At 35.6% G+C, this 11361-nt stretch overlaps 1 protein-coding gene across 1 annotated transcript in view; it reads left to right on the top strand.

Moving 5' to 3' along the window:
* Window positions 1–201: 201 nt before the first annotated feature.
* LOC120339865 (uncharacterized) overlaps window positions 202–11361 on the top strand; it is a 31295-nt gene continuing 20135 nt past the window's right edge. Inside the window, exons 1-7 of the mRNA XM_078115952.1 lie at window positions 202–340; window positions 641–790; window positions 3152–3241; window positions 3592–3693; window positions 5104–6579; window positions 6878–7188; window positions 11131–11295. Coding sequence (XP_077972078.1) covers window positions 289–340; window positions 641–790; window positions 3152–3241; window positions 3592–3693; window positions 5104–6579; window positions 6878–7188; window positions 11131–11295 — 2346 coding nt within the window. The 5' untranslated portion in view covers window positions 202–288. The remainder of the gene's footprint in view (window positions 341–640; window positions 791–3151; window positions 3242–3591; window positions 3694–5103; window positions 6580–6877; window positions 7189–11130; window positions 11296–11361) is intronic.

Genomic DNA, 11361 nt, shown 5'->3' with positions numbered 1-11361 from the left:
ATCCTAGCTTTTTAACTGTACCTAGAGTGCACTCGTCAGCTTTGAACTGTTATATAGCTTGGTTTTGTTGTTCCTTTATTAGCATTCGAGTGAAAAGTGTGGTATGGTTGAATATGGCTTTTTAATTAGAACTAAACTTGTTTTTGTTTTTGTAAATTCAATGAACTCAAATTATTCAAAATTTGTGCTTCTATGTTCAACAGATTTTGTAACATTAAAAATAGCTTGAATAGTTTTCAATAGCATATCTTCCATGCAATGACTATATTTGGACTGCTGTCTTGAAAAATGGCTCATCAATACCAACCACAAGATGGAGCTAACGTTGTGAACATTCAAGGTGAGGCTCAGTTGAATTTTATTTAGATAATTTTGCATTTTTAGAACAAGATTGTAATTGAGAACCTGGAGTGATGTTTGCATTTCATATCAAGTCAGGTGTTTAATAAATTACTAGTTGACTAGTGTCAGTATTTCTCAATGTCTATGTCTGAACCTTTCCGAATATTAGTTTGCCAATTTTAGTTTGAATCATAAATCCTTTGTTTTCATTTTTAAAAGAAATTGAAAACCCTTGTTTTATTGAAAGCAATATATCATATGTAGTTCATTCATGAACGATTTTGAACCTTTTTTTCAGATGCACAAATCAATGAACTGCGTGCAGCCAATGTGAATCGGCTTCATGCTCAGGCAGACATAGTTCAAGTGGTTGACATTCAGCAAGCTCATGCAGAGTTCATTCATGCAGAAAATGTTCAGAACCTCCATGTGCACCCTGTCATTAATGGTATGGTTTTTTAAAACTGTTGTTATTTTTTAACAAGCAATGTTTTTCTTTTTAATCCATAAATGACTGTTTCAATTTGAATAAAATATTTATCCTGAAGGTATATTTTTTTTCAAATTTTAGAGTAAAATTTGAATGTAAACTTTCAAAACAACCCTTGTTGTTACCTGACAAAACCTCGGGTTCAAAGAAATAACACCTCAGTTGTGCTTGTGCATGAAGCTTGATTGAGGTGTTTGGATGCCGCAATAAGAACAGGTTCAGGTCGGCTTTGTGTTTTAAAACAGCAAGAATACAGTACAGTACTGTATATACGTAAAATACCATATACACTTACACTATTTGAGTCTGGGCAAGTCCGATGAAGCTTAATATTACACAACAAATGCAAGTTTGGCCGATGCCAAGGCTTAGGAATGAACTTGCCGAATATTGTGTGTCTTGTTTGACAAACCACCCTACATTAGGTAACTTCCGTAGTAGTAGTATACAAAGTTATTGTCTCACTCCAAGACAAGATAAATTTCATTCACAACGGTAGCTGTGGCACCAGAATACCCAATTTTTCGAATTTCAAGCGAACGAAGATTCAACTAAAGTTTGATCAGTCATGTAACATTTATGGTTTTTAGATAATACATGGATACTTGGCAAGTTTTTGGGAGATTTCAACATTTACGACAAAAAAGTATGCAGGCCTTAGATCTGAATTGTATTTGGATTGAATAAATGTTAAATAAATGATGTAACATTTACTCCGAATACAATTACATATTCAAATTAATGAATTGAGTGAACATAAAAATACATTTTTTTTGTGGTGATTTCATAAAGAATGCACCCACAGAGCCGAGCTTATTGGCAGCAATGGAATTTCTGTATGCGTGTGTGACTGTGTAGATATCTGCATATTCAGCACCCATTTTTAAGTGAATGACCTCAACACCAAGAAGTCGATCCCGAGATATTTTGAAAATTTCAGTCGATCGCGGCCGAAAGCACGTTGGCTACCCCACCCTACCCTAAGTGAAAATGCAGCATTCTCATGAATTTTGTTATCATTAGCAACTTTTTCTTGTTGCGTACCCCAAAATCATGAAAAAGTCCGAGCATTTTAGCGACAAGTGGTTACTTTACACATTCATAAACGATTAACAATTTTGAATGTACTGTCATACTATGAGCGTTTGTTTGTAAGTTCAGTTCAACTTTATTTCATCTGTTTTGATAATTATACAGTCTTTAGTATTCTTGAATTAGGTATATTATATAAAAACATCTAAAATACAAAATCGAAATAGTGTACATACACTTATCAACCATCAAATTTTACAAACTTCACAAAATTGATAAAAAATGAGAACAATCTCATGCCACTAGTAAGCAACATTTACTTTTTGTTCTAGCTGTCGAGATGAAAATCATGGTAATGAAAACTGATCTACTATTAAGCATTCGACTTTGACTCTAGACTAGTAGTTCCCAAACTTTGTAGCGTTGGGACCCACTATTTATTACCGCAGCGTTTGGCGACCCACAACAAAATATCTTTGTTGGATCTATTTTCTTTTGTTTTTTATGACATAACACAGAACACAGCAATGGCTAATCATCGCAAAACTACAGCGTTTCCTCGAAAATAAGACCTGGCCTGGAAATAAGACCTAATTTGAATTTTAAAAATGATTTATAATTAAACCCTACCCTTAAAATAAATTTAAAATGTGTGGGACAGAAAAGGTTCAATGACCTGAGGTAAGGTGAAGATCACACCACTATTCAAGATTGTGTGATGTCACGATCGCAATTATGATATTTGTCACTTGGTTTTTGTATAGGAAATACAAGTAAAAAACAATGGGTATGTTTTTATATGATGTTTATTAAAAAATCTCGTGATTTTCTACAATGTAATTTTATTTTTGATAAATGAACACAAAAGACCTCATCCAAAAAAAAAACATAATGTTATTCTCCAAAAAAAAAAATCTAAATCTTGTCTAAATTTTGGGGAAACACGGTAAGAAGTGCTGTACAGTGTACAAAACTGCGCATAAAAAAGTCACATGGTCATTCTTTGTGTAGCAAAGTTATGTTCCTTCGGGAAGATCGTAAAAAAAAAACTTTCACAGATTAGAATTTAAATTCAATTTAAATTATTTTGTTTTTTTGAAGATTTACGTATTCGAGTCGCCACTAATCCTAATAACCAGTATAATTTATCAAAGTTTCCTACATCTTTTCACGACCCACCAAGGTTCCTTTCGCAACCCACAGTTTTGGAACCGCTGCTCTAGACCGAAAGCACAATATTTTCAACTTCAGTTTCAACATAAACTTATGAAACCTAATTATTTTTAGGTCCGTACCCTCCAGCTGCACCAGAACGTCAGGTACAAGCTGATGAAGCTTTTCCCAGGTCTATGCAAGAGGAAATCCCGTCCACTTCAGGTATGAATCAGGAATTTTTATATAAAATAAATCTAAAGCAAAATTAAAAGCATTTATTAAGAATTTTATGATCAATAAATGACTTGTTGAATTTTCATTTGTTAAATTGTTTGTTCAAATGATTTAAATTTTTCTGTGTAGGAGACAGCTTTTAAAACTCAGTTTAATCAGTCATGCTTGTTCCAATGAACTTACTGAATAGACTAGTATTTCTTTATCTTTATTCTGTATACGCTGACTATGATTATTATGTAAATGCAAGATAGTATGAGTATGAGATAACAAATGAGTTCATGATATTTTCAGTGATTCAGAAAACTATTTCAGTTTATATTTATAATTTACCTCAGGTGAAACCACAAGAGCTCAAAGAATGAAGGGATCAACTGATGCCAAACTTGTCTCAGATGATTTTCCTTGTCCAGTCTATGAAGTGGTGCCTATACCATCAAGTAAGTGTAAAATGATTTTTATTAGTGCTCTGTATACATCGTTTATGCAGACTGACACACTTGTAATAGTTAGATCTCCTTCTGGGACAGGGTTTCCGAAACTGGTACCGCGGACTCCCGGGGGTCTGTGATGACTGCACAGGGGGTCTGCGACTGCGATGATAAAAAAAGAGTCTGATAGATCTTTAATGATTGATTTAATGATTGCATATTTTTGTTGGATCGTTGCAGACGAAATTGCTGTTAGAAAGGTTAAATAGAAAAACTTTTCAGCATTTTCATTTCTTACCAATTTGATGACAAAATTCGACTTGCTGTCGCACCTACGAGTTTTCCTATCACCAATTGCTACAACAATTGCTAAAATGTGCAGTCGAAAGCAATCTCATTTAACACATTATTATCGTTCGTGTTATTGTGATGTAAATGAAACATTACCATTCCTCGTTGGTTAGGCGCAGAAATTGATACGGCATAATATGGGGGTGCGTCAAGAATATGATTATTAAACAGAGGTCCGCGGCCCAAAAAGTATGGGAAACACTGTTCTAGGAGACCCTATTCTTTGTTGTTCTGTCCGTTTGTCTAGCTGTAGCTTCTCCCCGGTTTCACAAAAGTCCATATTGGACGTTTGGATGTTTTGTTTTCATGGCAGAAGCAAAAAACCCTGATCGTTGAGAAATTTCCAATTTTTTCGCACTTTATTACCGTCTTCAGGTAAACTATTTCAAAAATATAAATTTTGAGAACGCTACCCTTTGTGGAATTGAATAACCTTCCAAACAACCTTCCAAACAAAATATTCAGTCGCGCATTTTAACTAGTATGCCGAAAACTGTATATAATAATTTGCTCTTCTATCGTCCTTTTTTATTACTTTGGAATGTTTCATGCAGTCAAAAACACAAACACTAAAATTAGACCTCGTTCAATTTATACTTCTTCGTTTTCATGCATTGTGTCAGTTCAATATTTTGTTGCCCGTTCACGAGGTAATTTTATTTGAAGTCACTGGTCTGTCAAGGTAAAAAGGTTGGGAACCACTGCTCCTGCCTACTCTGCTGTCATTAATTGGTGATTTTAGCAATGAGGCATGCAAAAAATACTCCAAGCCAAGTCTGGTAAAGGGTAGCTGGGGCAAGTAGAAACTTGCTATATGAATATAATTAATTTCCAATATTTAAATTAATTTGATAGATAAACGATTTCCTATTTGATCAATTAAATGCTGGGTTAAGGCTGACCATTTGCATCATCATAAACAACCAGAAAATGAGTTTATTTCTCCGGACCCGTTCAAATTCGCAAAGTACAAAGTGCCTGATTTTATTGAATCTCTCAAGGCACATATTTGTATATACCGACAACATTATTTCACTTGATTATTAAATGCATTCAAACCTTATTCAGGAAAGCGTAAAAGAAAAGGAAATGGGAAAAAGGCAAAAAAGAAAAAAAGAAAGCAATGGAAGAAATTTATCAATTATTTTAACAAGAGAACCCTGGAGCAAACAAAAGTGAAAATCACAGAAGATTACAAACAGCTAAACTTAAACGAACCAGACTTTGAAGTAAATCCCCAACTAAGAGAAGTGCCACGTTTCTACAGAGGAGAAATGGCTCCCGAGACTACGCAATACAATATCGAGACTGGATTCACTGTCAAAGCAAATGAAGAAAAAGTTGGAAAACCTATTTCTCAGAATGAACTCATAGAACAATTAGGCAACAAAAAATACAGGTATATTGCCATATTGGGACAGGCAGGGGGTGGAAAAACTACTAGTATGAAACGCCTTGCTCGAACACTTCATATCAAAAACAAATTAGGAGAAGAAGCCCAAGCCGCTGAAGCATTGCGGCTGGAACGTCGCTTTGAATTTATTCATCACATGAACATCAAAGATATCCCCGTTTTGAATGGAACAACACGTGATAAAGCCATCAGTCCATGTGAACTTCTTTTTGGAAAAGAAGCTTCGGGACTCTCATCACAAGAACTGGAAGAAGGCTATGAACGGCTGCAACAAAATCAATCGAAGTCAATTCTTTTCCTTGACGGACTTGATCAAGCAACTTGGAGTCTTCTCGGAAAACACAACAAGATGAAATATACTGATAAATCTAGCACAGCAACTGTCATGTACAATATCATAACAGGCAATCTCTTTCCTGACATGACGATCGTGATTTCTTCGCGCGAGTTCAGAGTGGCATCACTCCCATCAGAATTGAGGCCGCAATTCATAACTGCCCTTGCTGGTCTGGCTCAAAATGATATCAAGCGTTTGTTCATTGCAATTATAGGAGACAGCGGTGAAAAAGCTTGGGAGAAATTAACAATGCAGTCGCCCGCACTTATCCCGTTATCATCTGTTCCTCTTTTCCTAATATTCAATGCCATCGTTTGCAAGGACAACCCAGATAATCCACCAGATACTATGACTGAGGTAATGCTACAAATCCTCCACATCTTCATGCGATCCGATCATGCCCATAAAAAGGAATATATTGAAGAAACACTTCAGAAACTAATGCAAATGTCATTCGAAGGCACAAAAGAAAAGCGAGTCGTTTTCACAATCGAGGATCTCGAAAAAGTAAAGCTTAGTCCTCTTGAGGTTCGGGACTTTGTCATCAAGGTACCTGGGAAAAATTCGTTCAACCAGCATCTCATGGAAGGAGACCATCAAATGTTCTTCAGCCATCAAATTCTTCAAGAAGTATTATCCGCTCTCTACATTTCAAGCATGGATTCTACTACGTTTCGCACCTTTATCGAAACTGAGATTCGAGACGATCATTGGGCAGTTGTTCGTCGTTTTCTAAGTGGAATCATTCTGAATCCTGATATTGAAAGCAGTCTCATAACAAATCTTTCTTCTGGTAATATTTCTTCTAAGTAATATTTCATGTGATCATGTCTTTTACACCAATTTTGAATTAATTTGACAACTAGAATTTACCTACTTGGAAGGAAAAGTCAACAAGGAGGATTTATCATGTACTGAATTGTGGCCTTCTAGTCTAGTGAATGACCAAACCATGACCAATCAGCAGATACTTTTTATTTCACTCTATAACTCTGCGAAGTCCAATTATGCCTTATGTCCATAATTAACCCCACGCAATAAAAACCTACGTTTACTACATACAATAATCATAATATTTTCATAATTACCAGGTGCCAGACAAGATGATAAAAGAGAAATTCTAAAAAAATTTCTCGCATTTCAATCAAGTCGAAAAATGAAATTGTATGAAAAGTTGGAGCTGTTTGGGACATTATACGAAGCTAATGACACCGACCTTATTCATTCCTGCATCAAGGACATCATAATTTCAAACGAATCCTTCACTACAGTCGGAATGCATACCATGTCATCAGTCATGCGGCGCTGTGGCCAACTAGATCAGGTTGACCTTTTTCAGTGTGGTCTCAATGCTGAGTTGGTTCATATCCTGAAGTCAAATCTAAAGGGTTCTTCTTTAAAGGTAAACATATAATTCTGAACTTAGTGGATTGTGATTGGTAAATTTTATCATAATTTCAAGCATTGGTTATGATGTGCATGATTTTCAAAATAAAATTTTTTAATGAAAAAATTATTTCTTATTTTGTACTCATCCCCCTAACAATAAAAATAATTTTTTATAAATTATTACTCTACGCAATGATGAAAGCTCTGATTTAAAATCAAAGTTTACTGGCTCAGACCAACTTTCCCTTTGCTATAGTATCAGGGAAATCACTTTGGTTGCAATATGTGATGAGTCCAAGGACGTAACCTGCCCATAATTTTGGGAAGGTAAATTTTTTTTTACACTCACTGACTCACTCCAAACAATTACCTCACTCCAAACAATACCAGGTTTAAGCTGCCACTGATATTTCAAAGGAGGTCTCCACAAACTTACGTCGCTATAGAAGTTATCCAATCATCCCGATTGGTTCGTTTAAAGCGGAGAGGGCAAAAATGCCCCCCTATGGGCGGTTGTTTTTTGCGACAACTGGGGGGTCTGACTGCAAATTAGCCAATTGGGGACCCCTGATTGTGTATCTTGGCGATTGGGAGCACTGATATCAAATTGGTACCATCTCCACGTTGCGACAAAATTTGCTCATTTTTGTTACTTGGGTCATGGAATAACTAGTTTGCATATCTAATACATAAATTCTCGAATTGCTAAAGTCTAGCCTGATGCGATGTCATGCCGTGTCTAACATTGTGTTGTGTAAGTTGATAATATCGTTGACAGTGATCTATGCAGCCTATAATGGATTTAGATTAAAACAGTATAACAGCTTTAGTTTCAAAGCTTCAGAATGAGTTTGCGAAGCAAAAATGTAGGCAATGTAGTAAGCTTTACCTCCAATATGGCTTATTCTGATTTGCAAGGATGTGTTTGTTGTATAATAAAACTTTTATTAATGTAGCAATAAAACCGTCCGGACTTTCTCAGAATATAACAAAAATGAATTCGGAAAAGCAGGAGAAATTTTTTTTGTGTTCCAGACACTTTGGGGAAATTGAAAAAAACAAAAAATCATGGGATTAAGCCATGGGTGACCGACATGTCTTAAGTAGTTAAGTAGTTAAGTAAGCGAATCTATTAGGCTAAGTTGGCTATTCTTACTGAAAGCAAATTTTTGATGTTATAGCGCAGGGGTCGGGAACCCATGGCTCGCGAGCCATATATGGCTCTTTTGGTGACGGCATATGGCTCCCAAAAAAATCTAATATCCCAAGACTAAGCTTACTATTGTTACGAGATTTCAAACTCTTTTATAGCCAAATTTGGCAGGAAATTCCCAATACGTTTGCGCGTCCAGAACATGTCTATGTTATGTAAGATAATTACCAGACATGCATTGTGACAAACAAGGGGATTCTGGAACATATATTGTGACATCACAAAGCGATAGAGTTTTAAAAACACTACGGACATGCCTAAACGAAAAAGGGTGATGAGTATCGTAGATTTCAACTTGGGCTGCATGTGAGCAACCGTTCAAGGCCCGCAGCGACTACATGCAGCATCAGAAATCACATTAAATGTATATTGACATTGTATGTGTTGACTTTTGAGTAAACATTTCAGGCCTGATTAAGTGTTATATGGCTCGCACGGAAATGCAATTGAAAATATTTATATTTTATGGCTCTCTTGACCAAAAAGGTTCCCGACCCCTGTTATAGCGGAACCTAACATCATAGTTTCGGCCGGATTACCCTCTGCAACCAGCCTAAATAGTGTTACAAAAACTGCCACCTCTGTGTTGAAAAATTTAGTAATTACCCTCCTGTACCTCACATTTGGAAAAAGTTGGTAATCAATCAATCTGTGGTTATTTGTAAGTAATTTTATAATTGTGAGTTTGAAAAGAAAGTTCAGACAGATTCAAACAGATTATTAACTGTATATGGCAAGAAAAATGCCACAATGCTTGATATGTCTGCCTGGGATTTTTTTAAGATTCTGTGGCTCCCGAAGCTGACAACCTCAGGCTTTGTCTACGAATTGAGCATACCTAAGTGATATTAGTGAATCCTCTCACAGATATGTCATAGGCATAGGTGCTTGGCAAAAGTCCTTGAAAATTATTATAGTTCTTGCAGGTATTAAAATTCCAAGTTAAATTATGTGTAGTAACTATGTATAGTCAATGATGGTTATACCTTTTCATTTATCCCATTTCATGAAAAAATTCAATGTTTTCCTTTCATTTTCAAATGACTTTTGGGTAATAAATTTTATAAATTTTTTGACTGTTCGTCTGCTACCTATACTCTGGCATGGTTCATTGACTGCCCTTACTAAAGATTGATTGTGGTACCAAAATGGTAATTTAGAACAGTGGTTCCCAACCTTTTTTATGTCGTGGCCCGGTGGCACATTTTTGAGCTCTTTAAATATTTGCGGCACCTATCTTAAAACATCAACATTTCCTACTCATAAAGCCTTGTTGTTATAGAATAATAAATAAACAAAGAAGCTCAGGAATTTTATTATTTATTCAACAAACCCTGTATATTTATGTATGATTGATGGCAAAGACCATAGTATTTACTATGTCAAAGCGCTAATTCTACTTTCTAGACAGCAGAAACTATTCGAAAAAGGTAACCATTTTTGTGTTTGAGATATATTAAATAATCGTCAATTTCACCACGCTTTCGTGAGGTAGTTCAAATTACTAAATTTATTGAATGTTTTATTGTTTATTTTCATTGCATAAGTGTTTGGGCTACCATGATTTTCGCCAGATTGCGTGACTACAGATCGCAAGAGTGGTCAAAATAGAATATTTTGATCAAATCCTGAATGTTTTTTTTTGAGTTTAAATGATGATTCAATAATGCTAATTCCACTAGTCAAATAATATTTCTCTGGTAAAATTTGGGAAAAATATTGCACAATAATTTGTTGCCTTGTTTGACATTTCTAATTTTACGAAACGATGTTGGTGCACTTTATGCAAAACTGAGAATTTAAACAAAACCCAAATACGACTAATATTTGTTGTTTCTGTTTGTTAGCAAGAGCCGTGGAGTAATTATCGGGGAATTCAAGAGATCCTGTTTAGTGGCGCGCGAGTTTCTTGTCAAAGCAAAGTGGCCTAGGTACTGGATATATTAGTAGTAAAATGACATGCTAATACTTAGAGAATGACATCGAAAGGTTATTGTCCAAAAGAAAATGTACTTTCTCCGATAAGTATAAAGGTTCCCCTTCCCTGATAACTTTCAATTCTATAGTGAAAACAATTTTTTTTTCTGTAAGTAGTTAGCTACCACTAATGGCAAGTCTTTGATAATTTGAAGCAAAATTTAAGATTGAAAGTTGATAGAATCTATTTTTTTTTTGATGAATAACTAATGGCGCCAACTAGTGACAGAAAATACATTCTACAGCAGTGGTGTACAACAGGCGACTCGCTGGCCACAATCCAACCCAGCAAGCCATTTAGCGTGGCCCTAGTCAACACACAGATTTTCTCCATCAAGCATAAAATTGTAATCTGACAGTTTATATTTAAAAAGGCTCTCACATGGGTAAAAATACACAATGTTTTCTGGTGTTGTCGCTGCGTTTAATCTTTTCCTGTGCATTCATCACTCTATTACCGTCCGCATGGCGCTCTGATAGTCACTAATGTATTTTATTGCTGCATGCTTGTTAACAACATATTATGATGTAATAATCCCTCAAGGTGGCCCAGTTAGATATCTGCAGTTTGTTATGGCCCATCGGCAAACAATGTTGCACACCCTTGTTCTACAGCAACCTAGATTAGGTGGTTCAATAGCCCACCATATCACAACTTTAATTTATTTCATGCTGTTGCAATGTGAATCCTCAGTGCAGTGGGTTCTATAGTTTCGTTTGTATTTCCATGATGTTAAATATTTTCACAGTTCTTATTAATTTCAGCTGAATGAACTAGTTGTCAGTGGCAACTACGACCTTGGAACCGATGGTTTTGGTGAACTTGGATTAGTTGGTACACAATGTCAGATAAAGGTATTCAGGGCTTGGGATTGCAATCTGACAGCAGAAGAAATGAAAGCATTTAAAGAAAACACTGCCAATGCGAAGGTAAGAGGAGACTTCATGTGATGAGCATGAATGACTAAACAGCATACATTTGAGCTGATATTAAGT

This window comes from Styela clava, chromosome 9 (genome assembly GCF_964204865.1).
Source record: "Styela clava chromosome 9, kaStyClav1.hap1.2, whole genome shotgun sequence".
Taxonomy (NCBI): Eukaryota; Metazoa; Chordata; class Ascidiacea; order Stolidobranchia; family Styelidae; genus Styela; species Styela clava.
Note: the sequence above shows the minus strand (reverse complement) of the source record. Positions and strands in the feature narration are given on the sequence as shown.